Source organism: Suricata suricatta, chromosome 3 (genome assembly GCF_006229205.1).
Source record: "Suricata suricatta isolate VVHF042 chromosome 3, meerkat_22Aug2017_6uvM2_HiC, whole genome shotgun sequence".
Lineage (NCBI taxonomy): Eukaryota > Metazoa > Chordata > Mammalia > Carnivora > Herpestidae > Suricata > Suricata suricatta.
The window spans coordinates 29,339,249-29,364,070 of NC_043702.1; the positions used below are offsets into that span (position 1 = coordinate 29,339,249).

At 39.6% G+C, this 24,822-nt stretch overlaps 1 protein-coding gene across 1 annotated transcript in view; it reads right to left on the minus strand.

The window, feature by feature from the left end:
* PARD3B (par-3 family cell polarity regulator beta) overlaps window positions 1-24,822 on the minus strand; it is a 1,000,837-nt gene that overhangs the window by 286,320 nt on the left and 689,695 nt on the right. Inside the window, exons 18-19 of the mRNA XM_029934009.1 lie at window positions 6,828-7,034; window positions 5,871-6,108 (exon numbers count right to left, since the gene is read on the minus strand). Coding sequence (XP_029789869.1) covers window positions 5,871-6,108; window positions 6,828-7,034 — 445 coding nt within the window. The remainder of the gene's footprint in view (window positions 1-5,870; window positions 6,109-6,827; window positions 7,035-24,822) is intronic.

Consider the following 24,822-nt stretch of genomic DNA (forward strand, 5'->3'; position numbering starts at 1 on the left):
GAGCTACCCAGATGCCCTAGAAAGTGTTCTTTCAAAACAGTCTGCAGTAAGATGTCCTTATACAGAGTTGCCCTAGTTTCAATAAAATAGTATATTTTAGTATAAAACCAACGAAACATAGATGATTTAGCATTTGCACAGCTTAGAAATAAAAAGTTAATGCCTCTAGATTAAAAAAAATTCTCTGTAATTAGGATTCATAATTTAGCCTTTTCTATGTAGAAACTGAACCTGTGTATCACTGAAGTGTACCTACCTTACCTGAGTTAAGAAACAATAAAGAATATCCAACTAGGGCACCTGGCTGGCTCAGTCAGTAGGGCTTGTGATCTTTAATCTCAGGGTTGTAAGTTCAAGCCCCATATTAGTCATGGAGCCTACTTAAAAAAAAAAAAGAATATCCAACTGATGGGCTAGGTGGAATAGCACTGACGCAGACAGCTATGAACCAAGTCCACCATTTAGATTACAGCCCACATGTCTTCAGAATGTTTACTTCAGGTGTAACAGGACTTTATGTACTAAAGCAGACACAATTTAGATTAGCATTTTGTTATAGCTTTATGTGAAGTTGGTTTAAAAATAACCTCATATTCATAGGCTGTAAAAAAAAAAAAAAAGAGCAACCATAAAGTGATTTGGCATTAGTACCGCAGCATGCTAGGTTCTGATAACAAATCTGCTGAAATTAAGTGTAGCCTGGGCAGATACACAGTCTGTTAGGCAGTTAGTTACTATGGGGGAGATGACAGCATCCCTTCTGACTTTACCTTCTTCGTAACACCTGCTACCATTTGAAATAATCTCAATTAGTTTGAGTTAGTTGTTTATTCTCTCCTTGTCACTGGAATGCAAATTATGCAAGAGTCACAGCCTGGCTGTCTTGTTCAGCACCAAATAAATTGACTATTGATTCCCTCAAGTTGACAATGTAGTGCTTTGTCCCAGAGGTATCCCAGGCAAATGTCTTACCTCTCCCTGGGAAATCCATTGCTACAAGTAGTCTACATGTTTATGTGATATTTTGCTTGTTTTGTTTTACACTCACCATAAGAAATTCAAAAGGCTTTGAGTTTTCCTTTATTAAGACCAAAACAAACAAACAAACCAAAAAAAACACCAGAAAAGCAAGGACTTCGTTGCTGTATTCCCAGTGACTAGAACAATGCCTGACACAAAATAAGCCTTTGATAGATAATGTGGAATAAATGAAGAGTAATTATAAGTATGCTTGGCAAAGAGTAAGCATTCTATATACATTATTAATCAAATGACTGTGGGCAAACAAATTTTTGAAACAGAGGTGAAGTTTTCTATTGGCAGGTTTAGCACTTTGTCATTTGCTAATCTGCCAACAAGGAGTTTGCTAGGCGTACTTCCTTCTAAGAGCAAATTACACAAAGGGGATAGAAAAGGCACTTGATCAACATCAAGGTTTTCCATTCAGGGTCCAGCCCAAGTTGATAATTCAAAGGTCTTTGAAGGGAGTCGCCTATAATATCAAAAGGAGACAACAGCAAGTATGATATGAAGGAATGGATTTTAAACAGATCTGTGACAGAATTCAGTTTAACGAATGTAAAGATCCATGAGGTTATTAAATAACTAAGAAATCAGAGACTAATTGCTGGGCTTTCTGCTCCAGACAGGGCAAGATTTTGTTAGCCAACAGATATTTCTCTTCAATGCTTAGAAATATCTGCTGAAGCCCAGGAAAGTGGACTGGGACTGATAGCAATTGGCTCGTGTGCCCACAGGATCTGAGCCTCACCATCAGGCATTCTCGCTACCTGCTAGCCCGTAGTGCCATGAAGAGTACAATGCCCTGAGGAAGCCAGACACATGATGAAAACACTGAAGCACCTTGATCCCCTAACGTTCTCTTTCAACAGCAGGTAAACAGAGGATTTGGAGAAAGTAGGAAAGTGGGTAGGTTCTTGATCTGCATATTTTGCCATAATAAATCATGGCCTGTGTAAGAGCCACGGTTGAATCTATAAGGAGGTATTCTGAAATCAGCAACGCATACTGGAACCAGACCACACATTGGAAGATATGAATTGAGATCCCTATAAGTTTTTCAAAAGGATCAGGAGTAGGTCAAATTGACTAATGAGGTAAACCATACGACTATATTTCATTAACACCAATGGATATCAGAAAAGCACACAACACTTAGCTTTTTACATGTGAGAGCAAAGCCATTGCTAACACAGTCGCCCTTTCATGACGCATGGTTTGGTGAGGAGAGGGGGACCATTCTGGTCCCCGTCATGCCCTCGGCCAGGTGCCACTGTACCCGGCACATGTGCCACAACCTACGTTAAAGCTCCATGTCCGGAGAGTGGCTGCGAAACGCAGATAATGGAAAAAATAATACATATTTAAACCACACATCCAACTCCTAGGGAACCTTGGAGCAATCAATCTTTTTTTAAATAAGAAAGAAACTAAGTCAATAGCATCTGAGCAACAGATGAGAATTAAAGCAAAATCTGTTGGCTAATGGTAACAGCTTTTGTGTTCTTTGTTGTTGAAAATGCGCATGTAGCAGCAACTCCAATATGCTCAAAAACTCAGATGCAAAAGGCTATGGAAAACAGTTGCTATTTTTACACTGGAGATAAAATCAAACACCACCTTTCAGATCTTAATTTTGCTAAAACAGGAGAAGGAAACAAAGTGGAGTTGAGAGATGTCGAAAGGATCTAGAGCCTGCGATTTCCAACACAGGCCAATACTGCGTCTATTGGGCAACAAAAGGAAAGCAGGCTCTGTATTGTGGGCAACGGGAGTCTGAACCTGCCAAATCAGAGCATCTGAAACGAAACACAAAGTTAAGGCTTCATTTAGTAGTATTCTAGAAAATGGGATACGTGAAGCTCTAACAGCTTTTATATTGATAAGCTACTCTACTTAAATCATTATAGTTTTTTCTTTAACACCTTAAAGAGGAAATGATTTCCTTATAAATTGCTACAATATTGTAGAAGTAGTAATAATAATCATAGCAACAGTATTAGTTTTCTATTGATGTTATAAAAAAATGTCTATGAACGTAGTAGCTTAAACAACGGAAATTGGCTGAAATGAAGGATTTGGCAGGCTGCGTTCCTTTCTAGAGGCTTCCCAGAGAGAATCCATTCCTTCGTCCTTTCCAACTTCTAGAGACTGCCCTCATTCCATGGCTCATGGCCACCTCCCTCTAAATCAAAGCCAGCAACGTTGCATTTCTCTGTACCTTCCTTCCATAGCTACATCTTCGACTTTTAAGACTCCATATAATCACTCTTGGCCACTGGGGGAGATCCAGGCTAATCACCTTTATCTTAAGGTCAGCTGATCAGCAACCTTAATTCCACCTGCATCATGATTAACCTTTGTCATGCAACATAACATTCAGAGGTAGCAGGGTTTGGGACACAGACGTCTTTAGGGGGCTGTAATTCTGCTTACCACAATAATTAACATTTATTGAATGTGTATGTCTTGGCAGGTGCTGTTCTAAGCATGTTACATGTAACCAAACGAATATAATTCTCATCATTATTATTCTCATTTTTCAGATGAAGAAACTGAGGAACAGAGATTAAATAATGTGCCTAAAGCTACCTAGAAAGAAAAGTAGAAGAGCCAGGATTGAATTTAGCATTCCCCATGCCGAGCCAGCACTGTTAACCTCTGACCTCCATAAATTCAAAGGCAATTCTCTCCATGTATTTGTGTGTGTATCATTGTGTGTGTCATTATTATCAGGATGCTTAAAGCATAGCCCTCAAATCCTGGCAATCATAATAATTACCTGGAAAAAGGGCAAGTTTAACATTCAAAATGTTAAATGGAAAGAGAAAGCCTATAGAGACCACCAGGAAAAACAAACCAATGCCTACTGAGAAATTTGTCCCACTGGTATCAATATTATCTGTTACCTAAATGTGACTTTGCAGTTTCAAGGTATCTCTCTCTCTCTCTCTCCATATTTATATATATAATAACAAATTATATTTATGTTCATGTATTATATATGAATAACATATGAAATAGAACTTTGTTTCTGTCTGAAATTTCAGTTGAAAATCCCAAACTAAAAACGTCTGATGATGAATGCCATCCTGCATTCTTGAGACAGCATCTCCTAAAGGCTTAATCAGAAGTAGCCAGCATCGCCTCCTGCCTCTCACCTTCAGCCCAGGGAAAAGTAGAGATTGAGAGAAGGATTTTCTGTGATGGGAAATTATAGTAGTAAAGAAAGTAATGCAAAGGGGTGCCTCCCCCTCTCACTCCCAACAAAACAAATAAGAAGGCTGCAAGAACATCCCTGAGAGAATTTGAAGGCAACATATGAGACAGTCATGCCTCTTCCTACATGTCTGCTTGAGACTTGCAAACATTTACTGACTCTCTCCCTTATCCATGCCTGTGAGCTTGGGAGGGTTTGGGACATGGCTCCAGAGCTAGAGAAGCACAAAATGAGGCTCAGCTCTGCCCTGGAGAAGTCTGAACATGCAGGCTGGTTGGGGCATCCCTATGGCAGCATGAGGAGAGAAGAGAGCAATGAGAATGGGCTGCGTTTTACCTTTGGAGGAGCAAGAGATCAGCGATTCCAGAGGGCCAAGTACATGCTCCAGAAAGAAGGTTAGGCAACAACCGTCTCAAACTGACACAACTGTAGTCTTTCAGATGGGGGTGGGGAAGTGGAGACCTCAGGGTGTGCTGTGTGAGGTCAGAGATGAGGGGTCGGCGGGTCTCAGAAAGTCAGGGGGGAAATGTATCTCCTAGGTAGTGACTGGTGCGTACGGAGCTCCTGAAAAATCCCCAAAACTAGCTCACAAAGGCCCCTGTTAGCCAGATTATGCCAGATCTGGACACCACTTAGGTACAACTCCACCAGTGTTTTAATAATGCCCTTCCCTCCCCCCCTGGGTCCAGAGACTAAGAAGCAGAAGAAGGTGGAATCTGCCACCACATCCTGGGGCCCTCCTTGGGGTTGAGGCATGAGGGACAGGGCAGGGGAGTTTTGATTAACATTAGATTGGCATTTTAGACCCATATGCAGAGGTTGTTTTAGTACTCAAAGTGATCAGAAGGCCATCAGCTGGAGTGATGTCATCAAACTGTGGGCACCGTTTCAGTGTCAACAAAGTATATTTGGAAGAAGCTGTAGGAGAAGAGACAACGTGGTCTCCTGACGGTGCCCTGCTGAGCCATGTCCGGCGGACAGGCTGGCAGCGAAGGAAATCTTGTGATACAGCCCTGCTGAGTTGGAGGGTCGGGTATGCTAGCCTCACTCTGACAGTGAGGAAAGTAAGGCTCAGGGAGGCTGAGCAACATGTGAAGCCCAGCAGCTCGTGTGTGGACGGTCATGGACTAAGAACAGGGTCATGTGAATCCACTGACTACAGGGCCTCTATATATGAGAGCTGATGTGCCCACAGGCCTGGCCACGCACACACCTACAACCACGGGGCAGGTGAGGATGGTCCATCTACCCTGGGTTCTCTAACTCAGAGCAGGTGTTGGAGGCGGTTGGGGACTCCTTGCCTCTTGCCTTCCCTGTACTGATGGAAGAAGCATTTAATTTACCCAAATAACGCTTTGGTACCAAGGGCTGTGGGCATTGCCTGTATCTCTACCAGGCATTATTAGCCTTTCTTTCACCACAGATTTGGAACAGCCTCCTGCCATCACTATGAACTTCCAGAGCCACCCTAGAAGCTCCTTCTGCTTCTGCAGAAAAGGAACAAGCACATTCACAATTTAGATTTAACCATTTGGCTAACAAGGAGGGAAAGCCTGACTCTTCCCTGGGTGCATGGAAATGAGCCATCTCACCAGAAGCCACAAAGCAACACGAAGCAGTGAGTCCATACCTCAGCATGGCACCAAATCCTTTCTTCTTTATTTTCCTTTCAGGATCTCCGTTTTCCTCTTTCAGCTTTTTCTCCTTGACTTTCAATTTGCCCTTTTCCTTCTTCTTCTCCTTCTCTTTTGTTTTTTTGATTTTCCTGGCTTTATTTTCCACGTCCTCTGGCTCAGAGCTCCCCTGAGGGGCAGATTCACAATTCAGAGCTCCTTGGCCAGAGCGAGAGCTCTTATCAGACAGACCGTCTGTCCGGAGAGAAAAATCAATACACGTGGTCAGGGGCGCTTGCTGCTGGTATATCAAGGAAAGTTCAAATGTAAAATACAGAATAATGCAGAAAGCGCTCCAGAGTTCTACCCTTCCACGTGGCTACTTGTATCTTTTGAAGAGACAACTGCCGAAATCTGGTTACTTGGAGCAAGGTTTGATGTTGGGAGTGGGGTACCATTGGTGGTTCAGCCAGGTCTGATCTGTGGTTAAACACCAATGTCTCGGAAAGCCTGCTTGTTAACGTTGATCGGCTCAGAAAGCCAGGAAAACAGGCAGGGCAAGTTTATTTCCAGGAGAGGTTTCTGAGTACAAATGTAACCTAACTGCTTCTGCCCAATTAATGCAGCCAGTCCTCAGGTTGACGCTGCTTCTAATGACTTCAATAAGAATGTCAAGAAATGCATACTTAGTGCTCTTACCCTAAGGGTAAATGACAGTTGGGCCTTGTGGGAAAGTGAAGGAGAACATTTCTTTAGCATATTTGCACCGTAAAATAAATTGCATATTGTGTTAGCCAATTCCACATTCGTTAAGCCAAAGGGCAAAACATATCAGGAAAATGAATTACTTTTAATATCAAAAATATAATTGTGATTCCTAAATCATTTTTCTTCGTAGTTAAGCATACATTCTTGCCCATGATTCGCGGATAACACTGAGACGAGGAAACCCGGGAAGGAAGCATTGGTCCTACCGGCTTCTAAGTCTTCGGGTCCATCGTAGGATTTGTCGATGGCTGCTCGGAAGCTCTCATTGCAGCCGCGGCCTCGAACCATGTGCGGCCGGGGTCTGTGGAAGGGAAGTTCGTTCTTCCTGACCTCGGCGACCGCGGTCTGCAGACTCTCCAAGGAACTGGACTTTTTCAAACCCAGAGTTGGACCAAAATCTTTGCTTGGAGATTCTGGAAAAGAAAAGGCAAAAAGTCACCCTTTCCCAAATGAGGAAGTGTGGTGTAGTGGAAAAGTCTTCTTCCCAAAATCCTTGTTTGGGCATCTTTAAAGAGGGGGTGTTGAGTGGGCAGGGCTGGGGTTTAAACCCCAGCTCTGTGTGACTTTGAACAAGTGGTTTGAGTTCTTGGAGCCTTAGTTTCCTTTTTTGTAAAGTTGCTATGAGATTTAAAATGAGAATATATATTAAACAAATGTGCATGTGTGCATATATGCACGTATACACAGATGCATAAGAATTTGAAAGTTTCCATCAGTCTCTGGAGACTATATGTATGAGACTGTGTATATATGTGTACACACGTGTGCGCTCACACACACACACACACACACACACACACACACACATGCAGGCATCTAAGATGATGAGCACTCCTCACAGCATCCCAAATGCTCCCATCATTGTAGCTTTTATTATCTCCACCAGGATTTTTGTCATTATTGAGTAGCGTACTGTAAGGAAATCAAAAAGCATTGAAGTGATTGTAGTTTTTGTGATTAAACACTTTACTCCAGTGGCTACTAACATATCATGAAGGTAATTTATGTAGTCAATAAATAAATAAAGCAAAGCAAGAAGGAAAACCACTTTTCTGTGTCAATGCTTATTGTTCCAAATGGACTTTCTCTTTGGGTATGTAGAAAAGGGGTGATATTTAAATATAATATATAACTCCAAAAAGAAAATAAACCTAAACAAATTTTGTGTTCTGATGTACAGTATTTTTCATTACCACTGCCTCTCACTGTACCTGTCCCCTTTCACTCATGCCGTGACCTCCATCCCCAGTCACAGCCAGACTCCTGGTTGTCTACAGCGGGATTCGGCTATTTAAATACCAGCAGCACAAAGATTATTTTACTTTATATTATTTTTTATTTTTATTAAAAATTTTTAAAAAAATGTTTTATTTATTTTTGACACAGAGAGAGACAGAGCATGAGAGGGGAAGGGGCAGAGAGAGAAGGAGACACAGAACAGGAAGCAGCTCCAGGCTCTGAGCTAGCTGTCAGCACAGAGCCTGACGCGGGGCTCGAACCCACGAACGTGAGATCTGACCTGAGCCGAAGTCAGAGGTTTAACCGACTGAGCCACCCGGGCGCCCCACAAAGATTATTTTAAAGACGGAAGGAATTCTGTCAGGGCCCTTTTCCACCAGGGCTAAAGCTCGAGATCCTCTCGTGTGATGAACACTATTACCACATAGAGGCTACATTTGCACTTCTGGGAATGAACTACTTTGCAGTATTTCAATAAAAGCAGATTGAGAGCATGTTAGGGATTATGTACATAAAAGTACCTAGCTCAACGCCTAAAACAAAGTAGGACTCCATCAGCCACACCATCTTCTCTTACTCTTATTGCTATTTTTTTGCTTCTCCTATTGCCACTACCATGAACGCTACCCCCAGTTTAACACAGTGTTGAGTAAAACAAGGAATACTGAAGTACAGTAAAGGCCTCATGCATATATGCACAACACAGAGCTAAATAACAATACTCTCTTTTCCTTATGTTCTCAATAGGTTAAAAGTAATCAGAATGGTGACATTAATTCTAATAGCTAGACCTAATAGCTTAGACCTGCTTTAAATGTTTCACCTGTACTACATCACTATTGTCACTGTAGTTCTTACAGGAGCGCTACTTCTCCATTTTACAGATGAGGAAACTCACACCCAGAGCAGTGAGGTATCTGGTATAAAGTTACACACCCCCTGGAGTCAGGACTGGGAACCATTCTCAGGCAGCCCCACTCCAGCATTTCTGCTTTGTACTGCCAGATAAACTTGGCCTCTGCCCTCTACCCGATTAGAGTCAAGCTACTTAGACTGGCCCACAGAGTCCCCATCTCTAGAATAAGAGCATTGATCTAGGTTGGTGTGGATAAGATTAGTCAAGCAGGTAAACACAAAGATCAGATGCTGTTTTATAGTTTCACCATTAGCTTACAGGAGGCAATTTTGCACTTTGAACAATGTACATGATGACAATAAATACCGCATTTTATAGGCAACAATGTAAATCTTCAATCAGCCCAACAGAGATGAGATTAAGTGGGTAAAAATAAGTACCAGGAATTTTAGGAACGAATTTCAGATGTTACTTGTGAGTCACAAATACTGAGAACATGTTACTACTAAATCTAGAATCTAATATTCTTAGGAAGAAAGGTAAGTCGAAGAAACAGAAATTGGATAAGATCATTTTTGACAAGAAAACAAAAGGCAACACAGAGGTTTGGGGTATTGAAGCAACAGTAAAAGCTTTGGAGTTTACAGAAAATATTTTACACCAAGCCCTGAGGATGTCTGCCATGAAGCTTAGTGAAAACAAGAAGATGAAGAACACTACTGAGAAAGCGTAGTTCCTCTGTCAACAATAGTAACCATCTTTTATTTATTAATTGTCATTCAGGAGATTATACTAGAGCCCAAACTGTAAGTATTCACATCAACCTTTAGCAGTAAATTCTAGGGAACATGAAAGTGAATAAATCATCTAAGATATAAGGCACACTATCTAAAAGGAGCTCATCTAAAGCTCAGCAAGAAGTCATATTTGAAAAGAAACAAATACATTGTTACTCATTCTAAGCAAACTGAACATTAAGGATTCATGGATTTGCAGGATTAAGAGAACTAGCAATTAATTCACCCTACAAAAATAAATAGAAGCCACAAATTAGAAGTACCAATTCATGTTGGCTAGAATTACAACCTAGCTCTATTGGATGTAGTACATAGTAAAATTAAAAGCAAAAAGAGATGAGTCCTAGGTTGTAAATGTGGACTCAGGGGTTTTGAGGCTTGGAAAAAATGTTTATATTTATTCCTGGGGAGCCAACAGGATGTAGCAGGTGCAGACTGATGTGAGAGAGGAACATCTAAAATCAGAAAAGTCTTTGCCAGGACTACTGGGGGCACTGAAGTGATGTTCCAAGTGAAAGGGGACTCTGTGTGGGACTTGAGCAGGGTCTCACATCTCCTTTAGGTGTCTCAGGGCTTGTGACAGAAGGTCACCGTTGTATTATTGGTCATGGGAAGGATTATATCAATTGATGGTTATCAGCACTAAGTTCCAACAAAACACTTGGAATAAAGTACCCTACCATGCAAAGATTGTATGGAGTGCCGTAAATGGTCACATTCAATCCCTCTTCCCCTATTCTTACCCTCATCAAATCAAACTTAGGTTGATACTACCTAGGAAATTCTAAAGCTTTTAAAATGGGAAGAAGACTCACTGCCTAGTTTTAGCCTAACCATTGGCACAAATTATATTTTTTCTAGGCTACCATTAAAAGTAGAGGTCTCTCTGAAAGGGTAATAAAAAGTAACTAATCAAATTCAAAACCTCAGTTACCCTATCCCATTGAAGTCATCCCAAAATATGATGACTCATATTTTCATCTGTAGGTGATGTGATACTGGCTGTGGCTGATTTTAAACAATCATCTGAGAGAGTGATCTATGAATACCATATGTGATCAGTCTCAGGGTGGGGGACTCTGTGCAAATGTGAGCATTTACTTCTTCCATTTTGAGCGTCTATAGAACTAATCTTAATGTGATTCTTCAGTGAATGGTTCCCAGGCCAACCTCGCTTACTTGCGAATGCCAAGGAATAAATCTTCCTTCAAGCTTTATTAGCAAAGCTTGGTTAGTTTAACTTATGGCTTCTATATCCAGTGACCACATTCTCTGAGGTCCAGATAAACATGTCTTTCTGTCAGAAACTCGAACTTGATATATACAAACTTCTTTAAACAAATGATACTACAGTTATCTAAGGTGCTAAAAGAGGGATCATGCATGATAAGCATTATTCTCAAGGTGGTGTAATACAAATATGCTGCAAGGTCCATGTGCCGATTTTTTTTCTGAAAATAAAAGCCTCATAAAGAGATATCTCACTGACTGACATTGTTTTAAAAGATATTAAAGCACTTTCGGAGATTTATCTGTTTCCAAATGAAGGAAGGATTGGCTTGTGTGAGTCCCAGAAGCCTGTGAAATCCCCACAAAGAGTAAAGGGAAATTTCAGGATCTTGTCTTTTGGCTCCACAAATCCTTAGACATAGTGACTACTCCCTGTCATCCAGAAAAACACAGTGTTATAAAGAGAATGGACACACACAAGATTAAAGATTTGAAGGGGCTGTACCACCCTTTCTCCCACAGGCATGGAGCAGGTGGCGTGAGAGCTACTGCCAGGTCAACAAGTGTCACTACAGAACAGATCCGTAACACACTGAGAAACCATTGCCCCCACCTTCTAGTAGAAAGTTCCATGTCAACATATTACAAAACAGGAAGTCCTTCCTGGAGGATTATTTGGAGATGGGCCTCAGTTTCTCTGACTCAGTCTTGGATTCCTGCTTCTGCTCTATGGCTGCAAACTGCTGTTGGTTCCCTACAGGTAGGTGATTAGGATAATAGAGAATAAAGATCTAGAGCATTGTTAACGGAGTGACTAAGAAGGGAAGTCACGAAACATCCCATCAACCCCTACTCTGCCATTTATTTCCTGAGTTATTAACCTCTCTGTGCCTCCGTTTCCTTATCTGTAAAAATAGGGTAGGACAAGCATGGAGGAGTATCTGGTACTCTGAAAGCAGTAGTGATAATTATTGTCACTGTTTCTTCTGTGTCATGTCTAAGCATCTGAATAAGTGACAGCCTAGAACAATTCATTTGGTTCAGCCTGCCGTTGCATTCTTCCACAAAACCAAAAAACCATTCCTGCTGCAAACAGCTGAAAAGGGCTTCATAAAGAAATAATGTCATTCCTCTTTTATTCAAAAGTTGAACTGGTTTTTCAAGCATCTTACATTTTTTTTTTCTTTTGAAATAAGGTATATGCACCCATCTGTTCATCACAGATAGAAGGCATCACCGGGAAGACTGTGAGCAAGGTCGGTTGCCCTTTCCTTAAGGCTATAATCATTTAATTAGTCTGAGATTTCATTGGCAATATTTGAACTTCCCATTCTAGCATTAAAATCTTGCAATAAAAGAATGCCTTAATCCAGAAGACCAGTAATTGGATCTTCCATTATTGATGAAATTGCTTCCAATACATTCTTATTAGAACCTAAGAAATTATTTGGGGGAAGGTATTCACTTTCAGATACATGGCAAGTTTTTCTCTCAGCTAGAGCTTTATAATTAATAAATACTTATGATAAATTAAGAATAAATAATGTATTAATGTGCACATTTCAGTAACATCAATGGCCCTCAAGGCACTTAGTGAAAATTAATTAAGTTATTGCTCCTCCCTCTAAAAAAAAGGAATTGTGCCCAGTAGTAAATTGGGGATCAAAATGATTGCAGTGCTATTCAGGGGTCACAGCATGAAACTTAAGAAGGCCGGGAATTCGGCAAGATAGCTTGCTTTCATTATCAATTTGGCATTGCTGTATTATGAGCAATGAACTTGGGCAAATACAACGGAAATGCATTACTTGTTTCATGGGGAGTTGTGATGTGAAATTAATAGCCTTAAAACTCTTTGAATGAAAAATTATTATAAATCCCAAGTAGGAAGTCACAACACCACTTTATTCTCCAATATATCCTGCTTTGTCTTTTTATTTTAGATTACACTTAACTGAAAATTTTGTATATTTGAATTTTTTCATTGTTTCCCTAGGGGCAAAATGTCTTATGTGCTTTAATAGATATCATTGCAAATCCATTAACTTAGAAAAAAACATTCCCCATAATATCCAAATGTAGAATTTCCCAAATTATGTTATCTGTGCTAACTGTGTCCATAATGGGCCTAATTACCTTCTTGCCTATCTCAGTATTCCAAATATTGATCATCATTCCAAGCTTATCACTGTGCCCTGCTTCCTATTCATTACCATAGGGCATAATGTAATCTGGCTTATACATTATCTGCTGTCATTTGGGTCTCAGTTCTTTTACTGGCAATTTCCAAGTTCTCAGGAGCAGAGATTTTTCTTTTAAGTCTCGTAAATCCCAGGGTCTTTTATCATTTCTTGAAATTCTTGTCAAATGTTCAATAATGAACTTCTCATTAAGATTCATACATTTGCATAATCTCTCCTACTGTGTCTCCAAACATTGTCTATTTTAAAGTGAAAATATCTAGAGAAAATACGGGAAGATTAGGTGAACAAATACAATACACGCTTTGATGATGAGTGTGGGCATGGCCCTCCCAAAGTCTCAAATCTTTGCCAAGTGTTGTTATACATGTTAATTTTCACTAAAAGTTCCTTCCTTTAGAAACTGATGGTCAAAATCTTACACCCTATTTTGGTTCCTTTCCTGGACTCAAATTATGTGTGACAAATGTAAAGAGCGGTGAATTTATTGCACCAAAAACATTCTTGTGACAGTTTTTCCACTTATTGTCTATTCTGTGGATGAGAAAATAGACTGTGTGGTTCAATTTTATGGTCATATTTTTAAAAATGTTTTATTTTAATTTTGAGAGAGAGAGAGGATGAGCCGGGGGAGAGGTAGAGAGAGAGGGAGACACAGAATCCAAAGCAGGCTCCAGGCTCTGAGCTGTCAGCACACAGCCCGATGCGGGGCTCAAACCCACAAACTGTGAGATCGTGACTAGAGCTGAAGCTGGACACTTAACTGACTGGGCCACCTAGGCTCCTCATGCATAGATTATTTAAAAAAAAATATATAACCATATTTCTGGGCAGATTCTCTTGAGGCAACTAAAGAACTCAGACAAACCCATTCCCAATTGTGTGGTCTGTTGTGATCTTTTGCTTTCCCTCTCATCTTGCTTATTAGGAAAACTCTTACTTGATGAAAACAACTTAAAATTGGCATTCATGACAATAATGAATTTAAAAAGTACATAAATACCACTGGTCTCCAAAAGGGAATATGGCTATAAAGGAAACAAAACAAACTACTTTTATTACTTAACAGAAAAAAAAAGACTTATTTGAGAGTCCAATAAACTGTCTACAACAGCAAGCTTTTCCACCTGTGAAATAGGATCAATATGATCGATAAATGCCACCTATCATTTCCTTAGTCCTGTTGACTTTGTATCCTCAGCACAGGGAAGTACTACATAAATATTTGCTGTAGGGATCAGTGAAGGTGAAAGTGAAGGGTGCTCACAGCACACGGACACCCCTTTTCTCCAGTGCTGTGAGCCGGGACAGCATGTTACCTGCAGAAACATACCTCACAGTTGCTTACCTTCCTCAAAGCGCTCACACAGCTTCCTGTTATTTTTTATACGGCCCTCAGGTTTTTTGGTGTCACTTTCAAGGTTGAATAATGTCTGCCCTACTCATAATTATTCATTCATCTTCTCTGTTTTGCCTTTATTTTTATACTAGTCATTCCCTTTGCTTAACTTCTCTCTTTGTCATATTAACCTTTTCTGCCATTTCAGCTTCCTTAAGTGCGCTTTAAATAGTCTTGTTTTCACCCACTACTAAGAACACCCGTGTTGTCTTCCCGCTCCACCTTGTGTACCGTGGTGACAGGCTTTCTGAACACAAACTGCTTCTTTCTTCTGTTCTCCCCCACTCCTCCTTCTTTCTGTTTATCATTTACTCTTTTTTGTTAAATTTTTTAATGTTTTTTTTTAAATTTATTTTTGAGAGACAGAGACAGTGCAAGCAGGGGAGGGTCAGAGAGAGGGAGATACAGAATCTGAAGCAGACTCCAGGCTCTGAGCTAGCTGTCAGCACAGAGCCCGATGCAGGACTCGAACCCACAAACCATGAGATCATGACCTGAGCCAAAGCCAGATGCTTAACCGACTGAGCCACCCAGGCGCCTCTATCATTTACTCTTTATATGGCTTGCTTCAACAGCACATCTTTCTCCTGTTTGTGATTGTTGAGTGGTTTATGTCTTACATGGTTGTCCACTATAGTACTCTCAAAATAAAGTATAATAGAGAGAATTGTAGTAAGTTTCTTTAAAACCATTAGCATAACTAAAAAGTGGAACAGATAGATTTTTTGGACGAAGACATACAAAAATAGTTTTACATGGTATTATTGTAAATTGAATACCTGTATTTTTTTAGGGTCAAACATTATTTTCATATTTTTGTTTCACTATTTTCTCCCTTTTTTAGAGCTGATTGTACTTAAAAAATACTTCAAGTTCTAAGTTACTAAGTTATTTACAGAATTGATAGAAAGTGTGTTTTCCAGTTTGGTGTCAATCCGAATAACAATCTCTCTATGGATATATTTTAAGCAAGATTTCAATCTAATGTTAAAAAGTCAAGCCAAAATTAAATCAGCTATCCATGAGTGTTTACTGAGTGTTTTTTTGTGGCTCAGAACTGTTCTTGGTCCTAAGGATAATAGAAGATAAGTGTAAGAGTAACTAACACTTCCTTGTTGCTTTATAATTTACAAAGTTCTCTTCTGTACCACATGAGATTGCATCATACACAATTGATCTTACCCCAAATCTCTTGTTCATTCTTGTCCAAAGAGAGCTAGAAAGAAGAAGAAGCGTGAGGGGGCAGGATAAAATAATGTATATAACAGGAGCAATTGCACTCACCATCCGTCTCAGGGAGAGTAGGCCATGGAATGAGTATATGTCAGAGAGAGCACAAGTTTGGGGAGATGAACTGTTTCCTGTGAGCCCCTGCTTTTATTTATTCTTTACCCTGGGTAAACATTATATTATTTTTTATTGAGATACAATTGACATAGAACATTGTGAAAGTTTCAGGGGTAAAAATGATGATTTGATACACATATATATTATAAAATGATTACCAGAGTAAGATTAATTATTGCCCTACATAATTACCACTTTTTTGTGTGTGGTAAGAACATTTAAGATCTATTCTCTTAGCAACTTTCAAGCACATAATATAGAAGTCTTAACTACAGTCTCTATGCCAAAGCATGGGGTTCTGTTCCCAGAACTTATTCTTTTAATAATCGAAAGTTTGTACCCTTTGAGCAACATTTCTCACTTCCCCCATCCCTAGGCTCCTGGCAACGACCAGTCAGTCTGTTCTCTGACTCTATGAGTTTAGCTTTTTATGATTTTACATATAGTGAGATCATATAGTATTTGCCTTTCTCTCATGGACTTATTTCAGCTTAGCCCTCAAAGTCCAACCATGTTGTAGAAAATGCAGGATTTCCATCTTTTTCTTTATAGCTGGATAATATTCCATTCTGTATACATACTGCACTTTCTTTATTCAATCATTCATTGATGGCCACTTGGATTGTTTCCATGAATTGGCCATTGCAAATAATGCTGCAATGACCATAGGAATGCAGATACCTTTTCAAAACAGTGATATCATTTCTTCAGATGGAAGAAATATGTGGGTTTGCTGGGTCACATAGTAGCTTTATTTTTAAATTTTTGAGGAACCTCCATACTGTTTTCCTTAGTGGTTGTACCAGTTTATATTTCCATCAGCAGTACCCAAGAGTTCTCTTTTTCCCACATCCTCACCAACACTTATTATCTCTTGTCTTTTTATAACAGGCATTGTAACAAGTAAGAGGTGATGGTCTCTGTTTGCTGCTCATACCATGAGCATCCTATCATAGGGAGTGTCATTCTCCCATTTCAAGATTTTTATCTTTTATGGGCCCCCATGCTTAAACACAAGCCAACTACTTCATCTAATGTTTGACTGAAGAAACAGCTATCTATTCCAGAGAATTTTGAATTCTCTACTTTAAAGTGAATTTAGGGATTTCCAAAACTATTTTGTCATTTCCCTGTCTCTGGTGACTTAAGAACCATTCCTGAGAGGTGGTACTCAAATACTCTATCTCACATAAATCCCAGAACAACCACTCAATTCAATTCTCTTCCAGTTCCTTTTAAAATCCCCTGAGTTTGCAGACAAGGAAATGTTGGCCTCAGATGCTCTGTGAGGCATTCTTTGCTTTGACAACCCATGAGTTACATTCCCCCTACTTTCTCTGAACCCTTGGAAATAAAAGATAAGGTACCTACTTTCCTCTAGCATGTTATAATCCATGTTGGGAGCAAAGATGGAGGCGCATGAAGTGATAACACCTGATAATGAACATTAGTTCCTTCACATTTGCGAGGCATCCATCTGAGGACAATACAGGTCCCCAAACTTTAGAAAATAAAAATGTTTGACTCCTGACTTCCTTGGGAGTGATATTTCTAATAAGGGCTATGTCTTCACTCCGCTACTTAATTGCTTCTTCAGTATCTACTACTAATTTAATCTTTAAAGCAATAGCTCTAATGAGCATGAGTTCTGGCATTGGACCACTTAGGTTCATTTCCCAGTACCATTCTATACTATGTTAATGTGTAATGCTCTCACCTGTCTAGGACTCAGTTTCTTCATGTAAATTTTGCTAATTTATTACAAATACAAATTTTTAAAATTTGTAAAACAGAGATAATGGAGCACCTTCCTCACAGGATGGTTATGGGATTATCTGATACAGAGCTCGAACGTAATGCCTGGCACATGGAAGCATTCGGTAAACATTAGTTCATACCATATGCCTTTTTTTATGAGCAATGTTTACACTCATTACAAGGGTTTCTTTACAACCAACAGAATGCCAACAGGATTTCTGTTTCCATCGCCATGTATCATGGGACTGGGGCATCATTAACTTTAAATTTTCACTCTTTATTCAAAACTAATTCTTTTTTGTACTGTTTTAGATTTTTCATCATTTTTCAGATCATCTTCTATACTTTTCACTTCTTTCAATAGCCCAAAAGGCTTGTTTCTTACAGAGGCATTTTCCGGAAAGGGACCGAATGCTAGGGGCACCTGGCTGTCTCAGTTGGTAGAGAAGGTGACTCTTGATGCCCGGGTTGTGAGCTCCAGCCCCATGTTGGGTGTGGATATTACTTAAAAATAAAAATAAAAAAAATCTAAAAAAAAAAAATGAAACCAAATGCTAAAATTACTTGATGGGAATACCCATGTCAGGGACAAGTAAGAAAGAGCTAGGTAGATTCTTTTACTAGCTGAGTGACTCTTCTGACTCAGAACAACCTATTATATCATCAACAAAATCACAAACCAGACAGTGTCATAGACTTTGGGGATCACGGGACAGTAGACAACCTTGAGGACTGCAGAGCCAAAAACGCTGGCGTATAGCAGAGTTCGGGGTTGGAGTGGTGTGGATGCGTGAAGAGTCCAGAGAGAACAAAGCATCTCAGTCACTGTAAAAGGCTTCATAAATGAAGCAAGACTTGTCCTTGAAGATGGATTGAACATGGGCAAAAAAAGTAGGAGGTGAACAAGTACTCCACAAAGAAGGAAAAGCATGAGGACAAACCTGACATGTCTACTTGGTGGTGGGGATAGAGGGTGGATGGAGTGACTGGTAGGAGAAAGTGACTGTAGTGGGGGTTGGTGGGAAATAAATGTGGGTACAGAGTGTGAAGTAAGACATGCAGGACCTTGGAACCTGGCTGAAAAGGTGAGACCCACAGCAGAGGGCAATGGGAATTCTTTAAAAGTTTTTCCACCAACAGAATGGCTTGGTAATATTGGTATTTTGAGAAAAATGGAAGAAATCTATGGGAACATGGAAAAAATCTATAGGATAAATTAAGGAGAAGAAAGATGGATGTATTATATGGCAATGGAACTCACTGCAAATATAATATCTTGTTCTTTACTTTCTTCCTTTTTACAATTTCAACTTCAGGCTTTTGTGAAGCAATTTCTTCTAACACATTTTTAGTGTGGTTAATCGTCTTTCCTCACACAGAGCTATGTGCCCCAGACTCTTTCTCTGACCAGCTTGGAAAGGCTGAGGAAGCTGGTCTAGTCCATGTGGGAGGCAAGACGTGCACCTGGATTTGCCTCTGAATGGGTAGCACAGGGCACCACTCGCCACCCTTAAGCATCCTCCTGGCATGGCTATGCTGTGATTGCCATGGCCAGACCTGATGCTATCTCCTCTTAAGCACACTTTATTATATTTTGCAATATATAATGATTAATGGGCAGTAAAACTAATAACATGGGGGCACACGAAATAAATGAGGTGGCAAATATGAAAAGGAAGTCCCACTTAATGTTGTTGTGAAATCTGACAACATGCCGGAGTCTCCCTATAACTCAGCCTGAGGAGCTCTCGCCAGCAGGAAACAAGGTTACAAGAAGGTGGTATTTCCATTAATATCTCCCCCTTGGGGAGGTCTATGATCAATCTTTCTTGTACTGAAAGTCCTGTCAGATTGTAGTGAAATTTCAGAATACATGGAGACACTGCTATAGTCCTTCTCGGGGAAGCTTGTGGAGAAGCAGCCAGAACATCACAACTCGCCAGCTACTATCCTGATCTGTCCCTTTTATCTACCCCTGGGATTGACATTCATTTTCTTTTTTCCTATCCAATATTCACCATTCCAGATGGAATGAGTATCCTGGGTGTGTGTGTGTGTGTGTGTGTGTGTGTGTGTGTGTGTGTGTTTGGTTACTTGCTTCCCCAACTTTCACCCAGAAGTATGCCTATCAGCCAGGCATAAGTGGTCAGTATATTTCATTCCCCTGGTTGGTTTGGGGCTAGCTATCTTGTTTTTCCATAAAAAGGAAGTCCAGTGAGAGGAACCGGAAGTATGAGAGAGAACACTGTTGACACTGAGACCGAGGCCCAGATTATGCAGATGCTCCTTTGAACTCTTCACTTGCAGTAGTCAACAAATTATCTCCTTTGCAAAAGCTAGTTTGAATTTGATATTTTCAATTGTCACCTCAAGATTCTTGAGTTAATACCCTATTCTCTAATGTGTCATCTGCATATCAACCCACCGGTTGTTTCTACCCAGGTTAGACAGGTACTGGAGCAACAGGGAAGGTTGTTCTTGGTGAAGAGGCCATTAGTACAGAGCTAATCACAGCAGCGAGAACTGTCTCTGATGTTCATTTGTAGGCGGGCATGTTCTAATCTGTTATTGGTTGGGTTTCATGAGAGAGAAATTCCCCAACAGGGAGGAGTCTTCTTAAACTCATCTTCTCATCTTGTTCCCTGACCCCTCTGTGAAGAGAAGACCGTACTTCAGATGATTACTAATACCTAGAAACCTACAACTAATTGTTACACACTTTAGAAAAATAGAATGGCTTTCAAAAATATAGAATAAATTCACTATGGTTAATCAAGAGTTCAAAGAGCTTATCTATACTTGCACTAATTAAACATATTGTTTTGGGTCTTAAAGTTATGAGTAAACCCGATATCACTTTTAAGGGTCTGTTCTTCCCAGTGCATTTCCATGGCTACCCAACAGACACTTGACATGTGGAGGGTTGGGGCTGCCTCACAGGAGCTTCTGCAGGAGGCTGTGTATTGAAATGGGTATCTTCCTGTCAAGCTTCTGTTTCATAGAACCTGTGAACAAACTGTGAACTCCAAACTTATCTGTAAAAACCAAGGAAACAATGGATGAAAAGCAGCCTAGGGTAGTTAATGATACAGATTTTGATATAAAAAGCATCTTTGATGAGGACTTGACCTTGGAGGACCTGGGGTCTAGGCAAGCTATATAATCTTTCTAGGCTTTAGTTTCTTCATCAGTAAAATTGGAATCGTGAAAAATGTACTATTTATGATGATAAAAACAGCAGCAGCTACCTGTACTAGGTACATTCCAAGTGTGTGTATGGTGGGGCACTTATTTAATTATATGAGGTACATACTATTGTTATCCCCATTTTATAGTTGAGGAAATTGAGGCACTGATAGGTTAAATAACTTAAGTAAATTAACAGTAACGTCAAATCATTGATTTTTATTGTAATCAGTTGAAATTACACACATAGGAGAAAGCTACTCTGTGTGTGTGTGTCATTATGATGCTACTAATAAAAAAAAAGAGTGTTTTCTTCGCATCTGTTACAGACACTGGAATGAACTGATCTTAAGACGATACAGAGGAGTATCTCTCTGTAAACACCTGCGTATGGGGAGTCAAAATGCGGAATTTGAAAACATCCCCAAAGGAAGTGTGATAGAGTAAGAGGTAGAGTGGGGGATAGGATTCAAAAGAGTAAAAGAAGGGTCTGAACTGCAATGAACCTCTGGACAGACAGGAAGACGGTCCCAGGGACAGAGTGGAGACAGGTGAGAACAGAGGCCTGATGAGGGGTGGCAAACCCGCCAATTTGTCCACTGCGTAGTGTTCATGTCGGACAAGAGGTGTGCAGAGGTGAAGACAGACACGGAGGATAGAAAAAGAGTGAGACGACCCTAGCAGCGAGATGAATGGGTGCACAAGTGATCTCACCAGCAAGAAGAGACATCTGACGTCTGCGACTCTGGGTCCAAACACAGTCCCTCAAATACACATGCTTAGTTTTGTGGATAGCAACTAAGGCAGGGGTTTTCTACCTGTACCGGGCACTAGGTGGGGTGCATTTGCCCTGGATGTGTGTGACCTATGACCCTAAAATCGGGACGGCTGTTTTGTTTTGACTCAACAACAGTCATAGCTATTCTTTATTTAGAACTTACTATGTGACAGGCTCTGGGCCAAATGCTTGTAATCCCCAGACAGCCCAAGAAAGGGTTATCGCCATTAATCACCTTTTACAGAAGTCAGCCTTCCAGAACCAAAGACCCTGCTCTAGCCTCAAGCATTGCAGAGCCCTATTCTACTTTTAATGGTTTATTATAATAAAAACACAAAACCATACAGCTTTTCTAATGTGTTTATATCAAAAAAGAAAGGACTATTGAGCTCACTGCTGAATCACACACACACACACACAGCTACTCTTATTCTCATTTTACTATCAACTTCTGAGCAAAGTGTAATACGCTATTCTCTCTGCCTTGTTCTGGGTAAGAATTTAGAAAGGAGTGGTAATGCATCATTAAATAGTTTTTTCCCATCATCTTATGACTGAGTTATTGGCACTAGATATAGCCATGGGGGGGAAAATAAATGTTTATGATGATTTAAAAGACCAATTATAAGCCTTTGCCTTATTCCTTACTCAGCATCCTACACGGCATGTAAAAATGGCAATGAAAAAAAAAATACTACATTTGAAATTTTAGCTGAGCAGAATGTCAGTTTTCAGTTACACTTAAAGAATAAAAAACATTAGAATACCATTAACAGTTTCAGAGTAATGGAGGCAAAATGGGATTGTTTTCTATTATTATTATTACTGCCATTAATGGGTCAGAGCATTCCAAGGGAGAAAAGCTGGGGACAATCCATACACTTTCAATAGAGCATTAACTCTTTCAGGTCAAAAGGGGCCCATTTAGTGGACTGCACCAGTCAGTTAATAAATGACACCCTGGTGGCCTCAAAGAATTTATCTCCTGTCTAAAGAGTCTTGCCTACACATTTCTATTTTCTGCATTCTAGCTCAACAAATATTCCAGTAAGAGAAAAGGTTAATTTGCAGATAATTATTTAGGGAGAGAGGGAATATTTTTTAAAGCAGAAAAACAAAAACAACCTGTCACAATGCATCAGTCACTGTGTGCAAATCTGGGAAAGGATAATGAGCCTCATGAAGTAACAGAATTAAGATGAAAAATTCGAGGTACAAGATGGAACGATTTTCTTTCAAGAGAAGTACCTGGTGAAATAATTTTTCCCCATTGTTCATTTCACGCGATTTATATGTGACTAAGTACAACTAATCCTGTCTCTTCCCAAAAGTTAATGTCAGCTACTAGAATAATCTGCTTTCTTGATTTAATTGCATAGTTTAACCTCTGACATAACCTTTTAATTCACACCATGACAGCCAACCCCACAGAAAGTTTTTCTAGAAATATGAGTAACTTCCCCAAGGTAACAACTACTCTCCCTTCTGTGGGTATAGAGGGGACCGTTCTGCCCAAGGTCATCAAACACACCGTGGCTGCTCTGGCTGCAGAGATCCTGTCTTATCACAGGGAAGACGGACACTCACTGAGATATCTCGTGCGTTGAGTTATATGCACAACAAAGTCCATATACTTAGCATTTCTGAACTGTATACTTAACGATAGTTAAGACGGAAAGTTTTATGCTATATGTATTTTACTACAACCAAAATGTCTTTTTAAAAGTTGGTTGTTTTTAAAAGCGTGGCTATTAAAAAGGGGTGTGAATGATATTGATTGATTCTATATAGATGGATTCAACATTGATCAGATGATATTTTGGTTAGTAGTGTTTTTAGTTCCACTTTGATTCAAATAAATCAATGTAGAAAAAACACTGTAAACGTTTAAACATTTTGCTGTTGTTTAGTGAACTGAACTGAATTTGGGGAACTAAATTAATAAGAATACTTAGCTTCCTAAAATGCTAGGACAGAAGTCTTTGGCTATAGTAGTAGTATAAGAACTCACACCCCCTGAAGGCTTTGATTTTATGCAAAGACCACAATACGATTCGGGCAGTGTGGAACCAGTGGACTTTTGGGCAGTTTTTAAAGTGAATAGTGGTAAAATTCTGTGGTTGTTTTAACTCTGATTCATTTTTCAAATTATAAAGAGAGTTTCTCCTATTTTAGCAATAAAGAATCACAATTTAGGGAAGTGACTTAATTTTAATAGCAAGAAATTTTAATGTGTCTTGTTTTCTTATTTGTTAGTGAAATATTCAAAGAGGAGGCAAATATTAAGGGTTACTTTATAAGTACCATTGGAAATGCTGGGACAGGTAGTGTAAGGATTCTTAAGTAGACTATCATTAAGAGAAAAAGAAAGAGATTTATATGGTGAACTAACAAACCAAGTCCAAACACAGATCATTTCGGATTAAATTCCTTAGCAGAGGAATATAAAGATGGGAGGGTGTGGAATATCCTCATTCAATATTTCTCTTGGGTTGTAGGCGTTTTCATTTGAATTATTTCAATATGAGTTTTTCTCTTCATAGCTTGGATTTTTTTCATATGGTAAAATTATTGTTTGCTTATATAACCTCACTAATGCTGTATCAGAGTTTTGCTGCATGATCAAATAAAAGCAGGTCTAGAGGTTGAGAAAAGAAAATTTGTTTAAATAAACATCTTGATAATTAGAAAACTGATGGGAAATTCTCAGCTTTTCTGCAAAGCAGACCAAAGCTACCAGTGTGCGTAAGCAAAAACCCAGAAGCCACACAAGTACCATGTTTCCTGTCCTCAACTCTACATACAAGGCATTCTCACCGACAGATGTCTTTCAGGGCTAAATTCATGTATAATATTCCTTTCTCTACTTTTTATGGAAAATGAGGCCCTTTAAAGTGTATACACAAAGCAGGCTGGCCACGTGGTGCATTACTGGGTTATCTTAAGATGAAATGGTTTTGATTCGCTGAATGACCCAAAACAGTTCCCAATGCTCAGAGGACAGTTATGGTATCTTCAACAAGTTAAGCACTGATATTATACAAGAAGTCTCCCCTGGTTCTTGTTCAAATCAGTCTATGATCAGAAGCATGTATTTTCACAGAAGCATAGATTTCTTGGTTTATCACAAATCTAGAGATGAAGGTTGGGCCTGGGACCTTAAGGCTCACATACAAGACAGGTCTCTCAAATTGGTCTCTGGCTCCATCTTTCTCTTTAGGTGCCTGGTGTTCTGTTCCTCTCTTCAAAATACTGTTCTGGGGGAGAAGCCTTCTAGAACTGATCAATGAATTCAGTAAAGTCACAGGGTACAAAATCAATGTACAGAAATCAGTTGCATTCCTATACATACACCAAAAATGAAGCAGCCAAAAGAGAAATTAAGAAAATGATCCCATTCACGATTGCAC